At 34.6% G+C, this 18,585-nt stretch overlaps 1 protein-coding gene across 6 annotated transcripts in view; it reads right to left on the bottom strand.

Annotated features, from left to right (window-relative positions):
• Positions 1 to 848: 848 nt before the first annotated feature.
• Positions 849 to 18,585, bottom strand: part of RYR2 (ryanodine receptor 2) — a 385,403-nt gene continuing 367,666 nt past the window's right edge. For all 6 annotated transcript variants that reach the window (XM_071432561.1, XM_071432585.1, XM_071432571.1 and 3 more), the window contains 9 exons: positions 16,986 to 17,119; positions 12,992 to 13,052; positions 11,586 to 11,732; positions 10,590 to 10,724; positions 8,045 to 8,201; positions 6,179 to 6,243; positions 5,323 to 5,423; positions 3,775 to 3,826; positions 849 to 2,136 (listed from right to left, as the gene is read on the bottom strand). In XM_071432561.1, the coding sequence (XP_071288662.1) occupies positions 2,041 to 2,136; positions 3,775 to 3,826; positions 5,323 to 5,423; positions 6,179 to 6,243; positions 8,045 to 8,201; positions 10,590 to 10,724; positions 11,586 to 11,732; positions 12,992 to 13,052; positions 16,986 to 17,119 (948 nt within the window). In that variant the 3' untranslated portion in view covers positions 849 to 2,040. The remainder of the gene's footprint in view (positions 2,137 to 3,774; positions 3,827 to 5,322; positions 5,424 to 6,178; positions 6,244 to 8,044; positions 8,202 to 10,589; positions 10,725 to 11,585; positions 11,733 to 12,991; positions 13,053 to 16,985; positions 17,120 to 18,585) is intronic.

Below are 18,585 nucleotides of genomic sequence, written 5' to 3'. Positions count from 1 at the left end.
CAACAGCATATTGGATTCAACAGGAAGGATGCCTCAGGAGTTCTTTGACTTGAACTTGAGGTTAAAGAAACATGTAACATTTATTCTGGTATTTACCCACAAAGCCCATTTGAATCTGTTTTGAAGAAAAAAGGAATCTTGAAATATCTCTCAGAATCATTAGCTACATATTTTTCTACAAAACGTGCAAAACTTAAACGGCCTGTGTACCTACGTGTGTCAAATAACAATTATTCTCATGTTGTACATCCAAAAAAAACATCACTACAACTCCTCATTTCTAAATCTTAGACACAAATCCCAGAAAGGCTGAATAAACGTGCTTTATGAAGCTTTTCAAAATAGGGAGTAAACAGAGCTGTACTGAACAGTCCAGTCTGGGTGGGAGTGGTTTAAAAACTGAATATGATTTGTGGTTGCTGTACCTGTCCCTTGCACTGTCACCAGCCTGCCCAGCGTCTGTCTTCAAATCTTGCAAGTTTGAGAATTTTACCAGAGCTGTGAATAGGATACCAAATTCAGCAAAACTCACAGAACTGAAAGCCTAGCTTTTAAGAGTACAGCCTTAGCATTTTTAAGTGACTATTCCCTTATTTGTAATTTTTTTCTTTTTTTTAATTATAACTGAATATTGATACAGAATTTTTTTTATGACAAAAATGTGACGTGTAAAGAAATGAGGGAGAGCAACAGAATAGCAAGAAGTCCAGCAGAGAAGACCAAAAACAGTACCAAAACCTTTCATTAAGGAAAGAGTAGCTTAATCCTGGTTTGAAGTAGTTGAAATTAATTTAGGAATTGATAAAAAGACTCTATAACAAAGACTTCAAATGCTACCAAAAACCAGCTTGTTTCCATTCTGAATGTCTCTTTTTATTTGTAAAGACTGGCATTACAATTGAAAAGGACTCAAAATGGAGTAATGTACACATCATTGGTGTTTCATGATGTAACTGATGGAGTCCCTGAATGGATATTGCTTCAGCTTTGCTTTTAAAAAATAATTTAACAAGAAAATCTTCAACTCCACTATCGATCACAGGTGGCAGAAATGAAAGAAAGAAAAAAAAATAAACTAAAATTACTGTCAAATTCATAACATATATTCATATTGTTGGTTGATGACACTTGTTCCAGATGTACAATAAAGCCCACAACACTTTATTACTATGGATATAATTATTGTGAATGTTTTTTCATGTTGATCAACTTGTTTCTGAAGGTTGTTTTTTGATTGTTTTAAACTTGCATAATAAACATGCAATGAAACATTTCTTGTTAAAGTGTTTTTTGCAGCTGTCTTGTATTCATACAAAGATTTCATAAAGTAGCAGTGTTGTATCAGAGCATTACCAAAATAAGAGCAAAAAGCTAAAGAGGAAGGTAAATGTGAAATGAACTTGATGAGAATAACCTAATCTTGTCCTGAGACACTCGAGTCTTGTTAAAAAGATGTGCACAATCAAATCCCTTCCTCCTAAACCCACCAAAACCACAAAATAAATACTAAATTGGAAGGGAAGACAAAGAAAAAAAAAATATGTCATCATGCACTCATCTTCTGCATAGCTCAACCCACATATAGTAAGGCACTATTTCCCCACAACTTAGTGTCCACAACAATCTTTTTATGGTGCTCTGTGAACTATATATAGTTCCTTCCAGGATGATGAAATAAACAGACCAAATGAGTGTTGCTACCATGTCACCCCATGTGTGATCTTTTAGACAAGGGTATCATCTGGCAGTTTCAAAAATAAGCTGTCTCAAGTCTCTACTTGTGTGTGCATGTTATGTATAGGGACATCTTTTGTCTGTGCAAGTGGTTGGTTTGGTTCCAAAGTTGCTGTAATTTTTCATTGTTCTTTACTCCAGTGTCCTCAAAGCAAATACACAAGAAAATAAAAGCGCAGTTGGGTCATTAAAAACAGAGCTTTGGTGCTCCAAAATGCACACAGCTTTGGGGATTTAAGAAATCTTTTAGACATTCCAAAAAGAGCTGGGAAATGGACATTTTTGTCCAGAAATCCTCATTTTTGCTTAGTTGAGCTGGTCTTCATATTGTTTTCGGAAGCAATCACCAGCAGGGAAAAACTCCCAGCATCGTTCTTGATACATTTTCCAAACATATGATTCCTGAAAAAAACACAGTTAAAATTATTTAACTTGATTTAATGAGAAATCATCAACCATTACTTTTTTTTCTCTTTTATTTATATATCACTTCACTTTTTTTGATTCTGTGCATGCAAGGTTGTTGAACATCAGTCTTCAAGAATCATGTTAATGATTTTGATTAGTTGAGAATAGCTTTTAGGTTTTTGTCACCTGGTCAAAAAGCACTATAGAAATGCACAGAAAGTTTACTTCTTTTTGCACATCAAGGAGCACTGTAAAGCTCAATTAAAGTTGGCCACAAGACAGATAGGGCATGTAGAATATTTTCTGTCATAGAAATTTGACTGAATTTCTGCATCAGTCATTTCAAAACACGTCTACAAAAAATACATAAACCAAAATGACCTTTATAGTCAGTATTTTCTGAGTCAGTGACATTCTTCCTTTCTGATTATTTGTTTGGGTAGGGTTCTGTCTCGAGACATTCCAAAGAATAATAAAGAATATGTTATTTTATTTCTATTTTAATCGCACCACTTAAATGTGGTTTTTATTATGAAAATTTCATGGTAGAAAAGACATAGGTTACACCAGTTACAGAACCATAGAATTACTTAGGCTGGAAAAGACCTTTTAGATCATTGAATCCAACCATAAACTAGTGCCAAGTCTACCACTAAAGCGTGCTCCTAGAAGTTATGTAATATGAAGTACGCTCAATTTTCAAATTATCACCTATCACTATCACAGTATCAAAACTGAATAGTTAGTAGAAACCTGTCTTCAGTGAATACAGTAGGACATACTGCCAAGAAAACAGAAAGTGCATATAAAAAAGACCTTAAAAAAATCTCAGATAGCATGAAATTCTCATGACACATAAAATCTCATACTGGACAAGGCTGAGATTTATGCAAAGAAAATGATTACAGCAGACGTGTCAGAGTTCAGAAAGAGTAAACAATATAGATTTATAGCAAATCATCCTTCTGACCCAAGTCTGTAGGGTTATTTATGTGATACTATTCAGTTCTTTTGTGTTTTGATCTGCAACACAGGAACATTTGCTTGGTCAGCTGAAAGACTATCACTAGGAAAGAAAAAGACTGTAAATGTCATACATTTATTAGTGACTTTTAGTATATTTAAAGGAAGTTGAAGGGGGCACCAGAAATCTGAAAGAATGGAGAAGAACACAGTAGAAACCTCCACAGAAAAGTTCACATATTTTTCATTTTAGATATATGCACAAGTTCTTTCATATGGACTTATTCAGGAATGTAGACATAGAAGATTATATACAGATGATAATAATAATAGACAAAGACTATTAAAAAAAGGATCAAAAAAGAGAAATTAAGAGTGTTGCTTTCACAGAATACTTCAATGTTCTGTTTGTCATTACTTTTGTTTGTATTTATATTTTGTGGAAATAACAATTTAAAAATACCACATTCAGATACGAAAAAAGGAATGGAAAGTGCTTCAGAATTGATAAGCCCTAACATAAAGCAACCAAAGTCTTCAGAATTGCTTAGAATGAGAATTAGGTTCCATACCATACAGGGGCTATCCATCAGAAAAATCTTAGTTTTTCCAAGCCTGAATGATTTTTATTTTAGAATCAGCTGACATTAATAGAGTTGTTCAACCTACCTGTCCTGTATGCTCGGTTTCATCTTTGTTAATAAGATACATCAGAAAAAACCTACAAGCAAAGAAACAGCTATCAATAGAGTGTTTGGAAACATTAGGCAAACCACAAGGAGAGGGAAATTCTTCAGCATGTACAGTGATAATGCTGTTCATGAACTTACAAGTTCCAGATTTTTATCTATGATAATACTCTGAGAAAGATTAAACACTTTCCTGTTTACATTCATTGTTCAACGAGTTGTATATTAAAATGCACGATAGTCAGTTTGATTCACTGTAGTTAGCAACTCAGTTTAAACAAAGATTTTCTAAACTTTCTATTCCAAAACTTACAACAGACAACATTTTCTTGCCCATGAAAACCCACTTGGAAGCAGACAGAAAATGGTCATTGGAAATTTCTTCTTTTTCTCTTCCCACACTGAATAAAAAATGCTGAAGATATCTAAGAGATTTCTACTGCTGGAATTACAGGTTGGGAATATTTTAGTAGTGTACACAAGATCAACATGAGCAGAAAAGAATTTCTAATTTAAAAAAAAGCAACATTAGTTTTGAGGGTTTGAGCTGACATTCACTGGGTGATAATTTCAGAATTCCACTCATAAGACACATTCTATCCAAATATATGTAAAAACATGAAATAGGATCATGCACAGAAAGAAAAAAAAAACAATTCCTCGGGCTGAGGCACTTTAAAGCAAATATGCTATAGTATACTATCTATTCAGTATTTGTTAAATAGAAACAAAACCCTGTATGGTAGTACTTCCAATGTATTTTGTTTGCACAACCTGTTTTTCAGGTGGAAGGTTTCTATAGCCATGTTTGACTTTGCAGTCTCCTTATTTCGTGCATATACAATGCCAGTTTAAAAACACAAAGACACAATCCATCCCCTGCTTCATACTGACAGCACTAGTATGAAATACACTCTGGCACTGGATTTTAATACACAAGAGGAACAGTATGATAAAGTGGTTATAGACCTGATAATTGTCTTTATTTAGTTTAGTGGTCACTGGTGCTCTGCTTGGATTTTCCAAAGGTGGACCCAATGCCTTTGGTTGATCCCTCTCATGTCCAGTTCCTCATTACAGTTCCCTTACCTCCTTTTGTCCCTGGTTCTCTTAGTCAGCCTCAGCACTCCACACAAAATATTTTGTCCAATGCAAGTTTTTTTTGTCTTACTGCTGTGTTTGTTCTCTCTTTCCATCAGTCTCCAGGCAAGGTCATACCGCTCCTCTGTACCTTACACCCCTCATTCAATTTTACAATTTATGTGACCTCTGCAACCACATATCAAGTTCATTTTTACCTACAACTTCATACAAAATTCTTGTGCCACAACCAAGCTGGAAAGCAGGATATGAAACTTAATTAATTAATTCCTTGCTGTCACTGCCCCAGAATAATATATTCAGAAAGTACAAGTGCACACCAAAGCCAAATAGCACTGACTATTACTTGTGCAAAAGAAGTAACCAGGTACCTGTGGAGGCTGCAAGGATCATGAGTTAGTGAGGAGTGCATTTTTAGTGTACTCACAAATAATTGGCCAAGTTGTGCTCCTGTAGTGTGTGTGTTTCAAAGCCGTGAGGCACTGTATCAAAGTAGTCATTTCCTATTCCACAGATAAAGCACTTCGTCTAGAAGAAAGAATACAGAGCACTTCAACACTACATAAAACACCTGCCCTGCTTTCAGAAAAGGCAAAAAAAAGTGACAATTTTCTTGAAAATGGCAATGCAGCATATATATTATGTGCTGAACAAAAAGGCTTTTCTTTAAATGATTCAGACTGGATAACTCAGTAAAAACACATGACTAGCAGCTTAGCTACCATCAGAATAGCTTCTTACTGTTTAAAAAAACAAATCTTTGCCAGCTCTAAGTGAACAGGTATCAGGAGACAGAATGGCATACAATGATCACAGCTGACTTTTTTAATCTTAAGCAGCACTTACTGTGACACCGGACAATATTTACCTCAATGCTTGTCCAGCTGAAACTGAATATGCTCCAAGTTCACATTACAAAGTGAAGCTGGTTTGCAACACTTTCCTGACTTCTTACACATATACTTCAATGACAGAATAGAAAACCACAAAGTACAAGATACTTCACACATATATTAAGCAAAGAAAATTACATCTGAGATGAAATGTAACATGACAGTGTTAACACCCTGCTTTAGAAACCTCTAGGTTGAGGATCCAAAAGATTTAAATAGCCACAGACATGCAATTCATTATAATTCACATTGCATGGTATCAGACCATGTACAGGACTGTATTTTTCTCTTAGTTTGAAAAACCATCCACTAGCTAAATCATGTTTTGACTGAAAACATATACTCGTGAAATCTGAAAATAGGTATGGTTCAGCAACTGAATGTTCTTACCTCCATGTCTTCCTTAACTTGCTCTTGCTGATCTCTTAACTCACCAAAAGCATCGATAATTAAACCTAGGGTTTAAGTTAAAATGATAGTTAATGGTCAATAACAATCGTGACAAAGAATATCTGGAAATCCAGGGATAACATATCTCTAATAAAGAATATTAAAGGAGAATCTTTGCAGAAAGAATAGAAACCAATATACATTCTGAAGACAACAAAACCATGAAGAAAAGAAAACAAGTCAAAGAAACACCAGCAACATGGCTGGCAGTACCATTTTGAATTATAAAATGGGACAAGTAAACTTTTTTTTATTCCCAGTGCTCTAATCTTGACTTAGTACATTAAGATATACATGGGTTTACAGGGGCCCAAAAGAAAAAATAATCCTGTACATTTAACAGAGATGAGATACTTATTACATGGCAGATACAGAGAGGCCCAGAGCTCCATGCCTCCTCTCTCAAGATGGTTGTCATATAGTACAAGGTTCCACTATTGGAGCTCTGACAAAAGTAAGGGGTCATTTGAGGGAGATCCAGAAAGAAGAACAAAAAGAATCACAGACTATGGCTCACTCTGTAAACTGCTTATAACTTTCCCTTCACTTACTCCAATACAAATAAGGACTAACTCCACAATGACTATTGACACTCCTGTACCCAAATCTGGAGAGTTAAGGACTCTATTCTTCAGCCACTCACAAAATGAAGAAATGAACCACATGAGATATGCCAACTCAGGGTATAAAAAAAATCCACCCTCCCCAAGCCCTTTAAAAAACCCCTGTTACTTGAATAACAGTAATAACCAATTTACCAGAAGTTAAAAGTTGCCTTTTGAATTTCCTCATAGTGAGGGAGAAAGCACCCTTACTGCTGTCAAAATTATCCTAAGTTATCTGTCAGCTGACAGAAAGCAATGAGGTATCAGTATTTATGACAGCAAGTGAACCCAGCAAAACTGTTCATCAATTTTTCCAAAATTGAGAATATAATTCTGTTAACTTGTATGAACTTTCATAAAAAATGACCTTTAGGGCATTCTTGACAATATTTTAAAGCTATAGAAGGGAAACAAACAGGGGTTTAAGTACTTCAGGTAATATCAATAAACATAATTAATGTAAACATAATTTTAAAAATCCTTTACATGCCAAAATATGTAATCCTTGACATGCCAAGGTATCCATTATCCAGATTATAACAGTGAGAAACACTATCAGTCAAATAGTATCACTGAAATTCCAAAGCTAACTAATGGCAGCTAACTTTCCACTGTCATTAACCAGGCTATACTAAAGCTGTTTCATATCAAGCACTTTTTTACTCTTATACATTGTTCAGATAAGGAAGCATTGTACAAAAGAGCAATTTTATGTAAGAAAAGATTTAACCACTTAAAGCTATGGTCCAAGTTTCACACCACTATTACCAATCTGAAGATCTGCCAGATGGTCAAGAACTTATGATGTTGGCAGAGGGAATACTGACAGCAGTAGTGATTTTGTCCATTGAAGCTCATGTAGGGTGGGTTACACTGAAGGACAATTTGAAGTTGTGCCACAAGATTTCTACAGGAGGCTTTTAGAAAGAGCAATGACAAGACAGAAACTGCAGTGACATCAGTATTCTTAGGGCAAAACATTTATTTTGTTTCTATTGATCCAGTTAGAGCCTGTTGATTTTGCAGAGACCCAGAAGAGCAGTGTATGAGAGTCAGTTGGGTGTGATTTTCTATACAAACCTATCCTTTGTGATCTGCCCTGCTGTTCTGTCTGATTCTTAGGTTTGTGATTACCACAGCATTGAGATTTTTGTACTGCTAAATAATGCTTTCAGTCCCACTGTGGGTTACAAAAGCATACCTTGGATAATTGCTAGCAGGATGACAATCACAAAGAAGAAGAAAGTGATGTCAAAGATAATCCGATAGATTTCATATTCGTCTCCTGCTGGATCTTCTATTTCATCACCAATTCCTCCTCCTGCACGTACTCCAACATACATATGAAACATGTAGCACTAGAAAAGACAAAACAAAGGGGTACAAAGGCTGTTTGCAGCTAAAAGCAGAAATACCCAGTGTTACAAATTCAGTAATTGGTAGAACTGGTCTACGGTCTAGGAACTACGACACGTCAAACCATCTTTTTCTCTCCTTTGAGATTATACATATTTCTGATGGAGGGGAAATGCTACTGTGCAGTAGCATTTCTGAAGCTGCAGTATTTAATGTTCTATCAGGATGTAGCAGTTCAATAAGATCAAAAGTTCAACTACCAGAGGCTCAGCAGCACCCCAGGATTCATGCAAAATCATTTCAGCAGTGTAAATAGGAAATATCACCACCACCATAATCATCTCCTTTTCCAATTTCCCAGCTCAAAAGTGAATGATTTTCCCTCATTTTAGTGTATCAAATTCAAATTTAAAAATAAACAACCCTCTTCCTCAAGAAAAAATACAACAAAAAAAACCCACAACCAAGCAAAACATCTTTGTGAATGCTTGTGCAGAGAATTAGCCTGTGCTAATCACTGAAAATATCTGAGAATAATACTGTGAAACTATGATACGAAAAGTGCTATAATAGGTCTGTCAGAACAGTTGCCTGGGATGCTGACTATACAAAATTTCCAATTTTATCATGTTACAATTTAATAGAAAATTATGGTATCACTCTCTAGAGGTCTAGAGCAGGTGATTGGTTTTTTTTTTCTTTAAGCACCTTTGCAAACTATAGGTAAAGGGTTCTCACCCTCTATCAAAAAATAGAAATGACAATAAGTAACTCCTAAAACCTCACCATACAAAAAAATTCATTCTTCTATTTCTATGACACACTGTCCCCAAAATCCCTTCTGTAAGAAATTGATATAATACCATAGAATGCTGAGTGACCCTTGCCTGAAAAATCTAACAATTTCCAAAGATAATTTATACTCCAAGACTAAAAGGTAATTATTAACTTAATGAGTGAATGTAGTGTTACTTATTTAAAAGGTTTTGGTTTTTTATTTCTAAAAAGTTATGTATATTAATTTTCTTTTAAATCCCATTTCAAGTCTTAGTGTTTTTACAAGACACAACCCTGATTTTACAGCATATCACATGTTATTCTAACTAATTCCTGTACAATATTATAGCCTTGTGGTATGAGTATTTTCAGAGAAATACAGAGCAGGTCAGATCAGATGACTTCATGAGATCTCATGAGATCTCGACTCCAAGCAGGGCCCACTACAACCTCAGAAAAAATGTTTTAGGCTTTATCCAAGTCAGTTAATTAATACAACTTCCTAAGGATTGAGACTGTAACAACCTCTCTGAGCAACGTGATCCTTTGGCTCCCCTCATTCAGAACACATTTTTCCACTTTATGTCCAGTCTCCTGCCATGCACATCCTGTTAGGAGCTTGGATGGGTCTTCCCAATAATCTTTCTGCAGACAGTGGGAACTCCTCTTACCCACCCTCTACCCTGAGACTTTCTCTTCTCTAAGCCAAACAAGCTCAATTCCCTCCACCTCTTCCCACAGCAAGTGCTCCAGCACCTGACAGTTTAACAGCCCTTCACTGATTCACATTCCATTTTATCTGGTTTTAGTGCGCTGAATGTCCCAAACATGACAAAAATAAACATATACTACTCTAGTTTGTCTATTTAGTTTAGTTTATCTATTTTAGATATATCTATTTATTTTATCAAATAAATAGTTTATCTGTTTATTTGGCTTTTAAATGTTGTTGACTCTCTGGAAGAGATTCATGTTGCATACACACTGAAATACATGCACCATGATTTTTTTACTTTTTTTTTTTGAGAGATATTAAGTGCAATGCATCTTGGAAATTCTTTTTGGTTTAAACTCTACCAGTCTAACCCCAAAGCCTGTCACTGTCTTAGTTAGTATAAAATAATTTAAGACAGTTCTGAACACTGTAGTTACCGAACTGTCTATTAAAGATAACTGTGGCAATTCATCTAAGAGAAACTGACAGATTTCAAAGCTTAAACGAGATTTTAAGTATTTTCATTACCTATGAAAATGCTTGCCTATGAATAACTTGTTGAATTTCGAGATTCAGAAGTGCTGCCCTTTAGCCAGCTCAGCTTCACAGCTTGTAGTTATTTTGCATTTTTTGAACAGCTACAGCAAAGTACAGCACCACATTTCTTCTACTCCTTTATAGAGGAGTTTTTTGAGTGTACACAAGATCTATTTGTTGAGGATATTCATCATATTTGTCCCTTTGTTTTCAACTGCAATATTTCCTGCCTGCTGGCTAATGATATCACTGTATGAATACCAATTAACAAGAAGGTCAGGACAAAACCACAACAGCTTGAGGGAAAAACAAACAAACAAACAAAAAAAACCTAAAAACTAGAAAGCAAAACAAGACTTACTGTTAGCATATCATCACATTTCATGTCTGGCATGTCACCATCTTCACTCTTGTTGTAGAACTTGCGGAAAAAATTGAATGCCACTACTGTATACAAGTATACCACTACTGCCAGTAATCCCACTGTTAGGACAAGCTGGAAGACAAAATTACAGAATGGGTGTAACACCACTATGGAATTGTGATTTATCTTTTCTTTAAAAAAAAAAAAAAAGGAAACTAACAATAAACTGTATGTAGTAGCAGCAGGACAACTTTTACTCTTTATATATTTTTGTAATACAGAGTAATATATCTTCATATTCTCACACAAAGATTGTGTATTTCCTTTTTTTTTTTGATCAAACATAATTACAAAGACAAATTACACAGAAAAATAATTACAAAGACAAATCTTATGGAGAAATAAAAATAATCATTAATCCAATTATTAGAATCATATGAATTCCCCAAAATCAGATGGAAGATCTGAAAATTCACTACGTAATATAATATTACTATCATCTAGTACATAATTAATTGAAATACAGTTATCTACTAATTTAATAGGAAAGCAACTTTATTTTTTACATGTATGAAATTACATATAGAAAGCACCTTGTTCCTAATATTTTGATATCTAAGAAAAGCAGGAACAAGCAGTCCACTGCTCAACTGCAGCATCATTCCGATTTTGCTCTGAGCTTAATGGAAGCAGCTGGGAGGGAGCTTCAGTATTCTGCAAATTGATATTTCACTTCTGTAGCTCCCAGACTGAAAAAGTTCCTTATAAATAATGCCCCCAGGTAATTTCCTAAAACTTCAGGACTATTTTCAGAAGGGAGAATACCTTTGCTTACAAATCCTACTGTCTAGCTTCATCATCAACTCAAGTTCTAGAGCTCATGATGAAAGAACATTTCTGTTGTCAACCTGCAGAGCACCTGACTCAAGTAATGAAGTGATCTTTCCTGTGTACTCCTTAAGTAAAAAACTGGAAAGAAGTGACAGTTGATACCTGTTTGCCATTGTGGGTAACTGATGACAGGATAGTTCGTAATGTCTTGAATCCCATTGCAATGTCAAGGAGATGAGCAGCAAAGAAAAAATTGTTGTAATGGCCAAGGACTGACATGGTCATGTACCACGCTAGGTAAAGGAAAGACTAACAGAAAAAACAAGTACATTCAAAATAAAATTTATGGCTTTCATCTTAATTCAAGACAATAAGGAAAAGTAAAAATTTCTCAAACATGCTTTTCTTTAAATAGAAAAAAGTTCTTTTTAAAGAGAGAATTTTCTAGATATTATTGAGAATTTTCTATTCACGCAACAATATTAAATCCTCAAACACAAAGTCAAAAAGATATGGGCAAAATCAAGAAATTCAGAATTTATACTATAAAACTAATTTTGGAAATTTTAAACCCTTATTTAAATGTCTCTACTGTAAAATAAAATCTGATTTAAATTACTTTTAAAAATAATTTCTAAATAATTACATTAAAATATTAATGCCCAATGTTAGCTACTGACAATTACAGAACTGTGCAGGCAACAAAAGAAATTTTATAATTAAGTATATTTAAGTAACCATGAATGTTAATTTCATCTGATCCTCTATCAATTAATTTTTATTGAACTTAAAGACAAGTATTTATAAGAGAAATTATACTCCATCTCTTAAAAAAAATACTAGTCCCAAACAAACACTGTTTACAGATCATGCTGTCTCTAGACCTGGAGGCTTACTGTTTCCACTTTTCTTGAGTACCTTCAGATTAGCCTTTCATTTTCCATCTGTCGTAGTTCCAAAATAATTTTCCCCAACTGTTTTCCTTACCAGTAAATTAAGTAACTAGGCAAACGAATAATTGTAAGATGGAAAAATCATGATAACTGAATTAACTGCATTTTAACATTCTTGTTTATCTCTCCTTGTTTTTTTTTTTTCTTTTAAAGACTCCCTTTTTCAAATTATTGGAATAATTTGTATCATTCTGTTGCACATCTTACTATTGGTTTCAGTGATACAAATTTAGCAATTCAAGATATATTAACTATATTGATCTGATTGTGCTCCAGGAATATTCAAGTGTTCATTATATTTATGAACAACAGGAAAAATGGCACTTAGCATTTATAAAGTAAATTTTCTAATTCTACAGTGCAGTACTTTCTTATTGCTTCTAATAAAGCTATCAGAAATAAGGCAGGAATTGACTGAGGTTCTATTAACTACTACCAATGTAACTGAAAATATTTTGACAATGCCTCTTTAAGCTTTCAAGATTTTCTTCTTGTAGTAAAATAAATACATTCCAGAGTATTTCACACCTCTCATTGAAGCACTTTGCATTAACACGTGCTTAGTTCATTTTAGAACATGAATATATACATGTATGTATAAACTGAGAAACTTACATTATCAGTGAAAACAACTCCTAATTTCCACATCTGATACTTAACATCAATGGAATTTAGCCTGTAAAAATTAAGAAAAAAGGCATTTAATAGCAAAACACAGCTGGAAAATATTAAACACAATCTGTAGGAAGTGCATTGTCCCATAGCAGGAGTCAACAGCTGATCAATTTCTTCAAAAGCTGAAATACAATAGAACCTTGTTCTAATTCAGACTTTTACTCTGGAATGAATCTGGCAAGAAACAAAAAAGCAAAAATCAAATTCAAAAGCACTGTTTTGAATTCATCAGACCTATTGTTGATTGATTTCGAAAATGTTATCATGCATACGAGTGACATAAGCTGTCCTTAAAATCCATGGAGAAAAAAATATTTTATTTTCTTTTTAGTGCAACCCACCTAAGTCTGAAGTAGCTAGCAAAAAAAGGTAACTGAATTTGCACCCTAAAATGCCAATTCTTTACCTTAGTTATTATAGCATACCTTGAGTGACACAATTGGATGACATTAAAGACAGACAAATTTAGATCAGATGAATCTCAGAGCTTGTTCAGAAAATTGACCCATTTTTCTAAGGATATAAGGAAAATAATTAATGAAAACAGGATAATTCTTACCAGTTAATGAGTTTTGACATAGGTACTTAGGAAAATCTTCTATTAATGTTACTTTTTTAAAAGTAGAAAGCATCTCATCAGATAAAAAACATTCTTTATTAACTGTAAACTAGGTAGGAAATACCCTTTTTATTGCACTGTGTCAAAATTCTGTGCCAGACACTTAACAGCATCAGCAGGTGATACTTCATCAAGAATGGTGCCCCTTGACCATTACAAAAAAGAAACCACTGAACCAAAACAAACCAATGAGTTATAGGGTGTTTGTCAGCTTTCTGTGTGTCTTGAAGACAGAGCACAGAACAGATTATTTTGAAGTATCCTGCACAAAGCCTCTGTAAGGATCCACTAGGCTTAAGATTGCCAAGTAAATAATCAAAGGAGGAGTTATTTTACATTAGCATCCATAAGGGGAAAGGTTTGAAACTGAGATTCCTTTATGTGCATCAAAGGAACAGGCTGGGAATTTGGACATTAACAGTGACTGTGCCTGCCTCTCAACCACAACAGCTGAAGTCCCTATCCACCTGCAGATATACACTTCTACTCAGACTAACAGACACATCCACACTTTTGTAAATCCTATAGTGTCATCATAGCAAGTACAAATCTTGAGACTTCAGGTGAAAAAAACTACTGCAAGTCAAAGTCCTTACTTTTTCACTAGCCATTATGGGCAAGAGATATATTGTCACTTGAGGGAAAAGTCCACTATTTTTCCAGGAACAATTCTGCTCTCTGAGAAAGTACAATACTAAAAAGGGGCTTACCCACTCCAGAATATTTTGAAAACCTAGGTCATTGTTTCTCATGGAAAGGAAGAGCAAGACCTTTTAAATTCTTCCACATTCTGAGGCCAACTGCATTCATTGTTTGTACACTTCATATTTAGGATATGGTTTCTCACCAACCTATAAAAACTTCAGATCTTCCAGGAGAAAATTATTTACAATTTTTCTGTTCTTGAAAGTGGATGACTTATGGGAGCATTTGACAGAAGCCCTACTTATTTTCCAATTTAGCCTTATGTCAAAGCTTGCTGCAGATGCTTAAGCCTTATCTGCCTCTTCTATTGACTCTGACTAAACTAATGATCCCACAAACAACAGCAGTTAGAAAGGGAAAGGGAAATAACAATAGCACCCTCTGAAAATTAACTTTCATGTTTGTGCCTTCCACATTATTTTCTCAAATATTCTACATCCATGATGCATCTAATTTAACACCATCCACCCAAAAGAAGAAACAAATTCAATGGAAAAACAGCAGCACTGTCTCCATCTCAGTATGCAAAATTTAACTGTCTTTACTGTCTAATCTACAGGAAAGCTCCAACCACAGCATCCTTCTAAGCTGGCTACAGTTAAATAATACTGCAACATATTTAAATAATATAAATATTAAAATATATATACATTTAAATAAATACACTTAAAAATATTCAAGGCTGCATCAATGAGCTGGATGGCTTTTGAAGAGTCAGTAAAATGCAGATTTTTTTAATGCAGTATTATCACTGCAGAAGTTTTTGAAGCATGGTCACCTGCAAGTAGGGTGCTTTAAGTCCCTTGCAAAAGGACAGATGCAATTCCCAGGCTATTTTTCCAAAGGAAAGAGAGAGAAAAAGTAGGAGCTAGGGGTCAAGAAGACTTGTTCAATTGCATTGAAGATGAAAATGCTGCTCAGTGCACTTCCCTCCTGTGTTGTGAGACACAGCTATCCGGGCTCTGCCACCTCTTCCTGGCACAGGCAGAAGCAGAAGCATCAGAGCTGAAACTTACACCAGGTTGCACCATTCTCTATTTTCTTTCCAAATTATTGCAGTAAGGGATCAGTTCCAATGCTTTTTTCTACCTCTTTCTTCACTGCAAGGTAAATACATGTCAAATTTGGAATCTGGAATATGTGTAAGTTTTAGTAGCTTCATTAGTATTCATTTTTGAAACTGTTAAAAAGTGGATCAACATGCCTTCCTGAAGAGTCTATTTTTTATGTGACTGGTTCTGCAAATTTTTATAATAGTTTTTTATTTTCCTGCAACATATTAATCTGTTATGAATATTAAATGACTCCTCCAGGGAGAACAGGAAAGATGGATGAGGTCATAAATTTTTTTACTGTATATAACATGGAGGAGATATTAGAGATGTTAAAAAAAAAAGCATCCTTCAGACATGATTCTTAAATTTAATATTTCATCAGCCTTGTTCAACTGCTCTATTCTGGTCTGTTTTTTCAAGATTATTCACAGAAACATTATTTAAATATTTTTCCCCTCATATTAGTATGAGCACACAGGGAAGGGAAAGTAGTTTTATTTTGGTTTTTATACCAATAATAAAAGTAGTAGGTTTTTCCCTAAACTGAAGCATGGGTCCTACTGCAATCCAGCAGGAGCAAAACAGCATAGAAGAAAGCAATCAGGAAAGTACTACTGCCACAATATTAAATTTTATTTAGTACTGAAATGCCACAGAGTCCTTGAGCTTTTACACTGCACCTGATTGATTGTTCAGGCAGACTCCTGATTTATTAATATCCATCTTTTATAAAGATGGATAAAAGAGCCATCCTCACAAAATCAGCTCTTGCTTCAATGCACTTCTAATCCACCAGTAGTCTCACTGCCTACTTCTCATAATTCTTGCACACCCATTGATAAAATGTTTTTAGAGAGAACTTGAAATAAACTCTTAAATCAGAATCTCTGTAGCATTAAAATTCCATCTGTTAAAATATGTTCTATCTAGTTGAATACCTTTTTATAATGCAGAACTGGAAAAAACATTTTTTGCAGTGCTTTATAAAAGCCTGTTCTACAAAGGAGAATTTACTACTCTGAATGTCTAGGGGCTTCTCTTCATTTCCGTCTCCCAAATGATATATAAATGCATAGTTTAGGGAAAACAAGTTATAAAAGGATGTGAAGATTAATCATCCAATTCCCAGATTTTACTGGTCACTAGCACTTAAATTTATTTCATCATCTCCTTATAATCAGAACACACAGGGCCATTTTTGCCCATTCTTTCCAGCAGAGATGAACTGAGAACTTGAAAAGGAGATTCCAGACCAGCTGTGATGACACTATCCAAAGAGTGGGAATGTAATGTATTCAAGCTGCTGTGCACTAAACTAAATCTTCATACATAAAAAACCAGAGAAATCCTGCATATACATTGTCTATAATTAATTAAATTTACTGTATCACACAACATAAGAATTGATTTCTTATGCAAGTATACGTGAGCAACAGATGTTTTGTCTGAATGACAAACTTGAATGCTTGATTTTAACTTACAAAAAACCCAACAAAATTTTAAAAAAAAGAAACAAACTAAAAATCCCAATTACAAACTGTAGGTAAATGCTTACACAGCAGAAAAGGAGCTATCCTTCTTTGGTTTCTTCTTTTCTCGAGCATCACTAAAATCAAGAGCAGCTTTGTCCATTCCTAGTAATTCGCTGATCCTGTCACGGCCATAGAACTCACCGTATTTATCCATTACCTAAAGTTAGAAGGAATATTCAAAAATATTCATCAGTGGGGGTAGATCAGAAGTTATTTGGCCTGGATCTGAAGACAAGAGGTTTAACACATAAGGAGCCTGAAAACAGTGCTTCATGATTATGAATGACATTGTCATCACAAGATCTTGAACATAGATTGAACATAGAGTTGTGGCAAAAAACAATTTTCAGTGAACTCAAACTAGGCCCTATCTCTTTCTAACAAAATGTAACGTGTTTCATAAGTAATTTTCCTGGAAATAAATATTTACTCGCTTTCATTCTGACTGAACACACAGCTCCTTCCTAAATATTATCTGTCTCTTCTCATTTCAAAAAGAATAGTCAAATACAAAATTTTTTTAATAAGAAGATCATAACTCAGTGACTCCTGTAGGTGAAGAGGTATTTTGCCAGCTTTCTAATAGGAAAGGCTTTAAATATTTATTGATATTTTTCAGATTTTTAGAGAAGCTTTTTTTGTAGCAAGCCTGGAAACACTGCTTCATTATATGTATTATTTTGTAGACTGAGGATTAAAATACAAATATATATATAAAAGAAGACATTCGTTGCAAATAGTATATTTGAAGACAGTTAAATCACACAGTGCAGTTCCTCAGCCAAAGCTAAAGTCTTCCACACAACTTAAAACCAAACTCCTTTCCTTTTGATTTGAGCCTTTCTTGACCATCTACATTGACAGAACCAATGTAGAATTGTATTTTCTTTCTCAAGAACTCTGTGAGAGCTAATGCTTCCCCTTTGCTTAGACAGACATGTAGAAATCTCTACATAATAACCTAAAAGATGAAAAAAAATTTCCATACCAAAATGAGTGCACAATTCAAAGGAATTTTTTGGTCAGGTTGACCTAAGATTTACAAAGCAGAAGAGCTAAGAGTATTAAAAAACAGGTTTCCAAAATTATGATATAAGATTGGCCTTAAAGTGTGAAGGAGGGGTAAATCTAATCTAATAACATGCACTCTCTCTTTTTCAATTGTGACCAAACACACTAAAAAGATTCTTTTTGCTGTAAGCTATTGTACAAGCATTAGATTTATTTCTTAAGAGCAAGCTGAGAAAACATTCAAAATACCATTTGTAAGAATGCTCAAGCCTAGAGGACTACAGTGGCACAGGGGCAGGCAGGAACCCAAAATATGGATTCACAGTGAATGGATGCTCTGCCTGGTTCCTCCCAGGGCAGCCTCAGGAAAGCCTCAGACCCAAATCTGAAATCCATCAAAATGAGTCACTGGTAAAACTCTCCAGATCATCTGTGAGACTAAGAGGATTACTGCCAAGGGATGCATACACTGTGCATCCCATAAATGGGATTTTATTGGATGTTACAGGGAGAAAGCAAAGATGGAGAAAGGGATGGATTTAGGTGACTTGGGGAAGAAAAACCATGGGAAAACAAAGAGGTAAGGGACAAAAAAGGCCAGTGCATGTATAT

Source organism: Agelaius tricolor, unplaced genomic scaffold (genome assembly GCF_023055355.1).
Source record: "Agelaius tricolor isolate 1412-34295 unplaced genomic scaffold, bAgeTri1.0.p SCAF_1, whole genome shotgun sequence".
Classification (NCBI taxonomy): domain Eukaryota; kingdom Metazoa; phylum Chordata; class Aves; order Passeriformes; family Icteridae; genus Agelaius; species Agelaius tricolor.
Note: the sequence above shows the minus strand (reverse complement) of the source record. Positions and strands in the feature narration are given on the sequence as shown.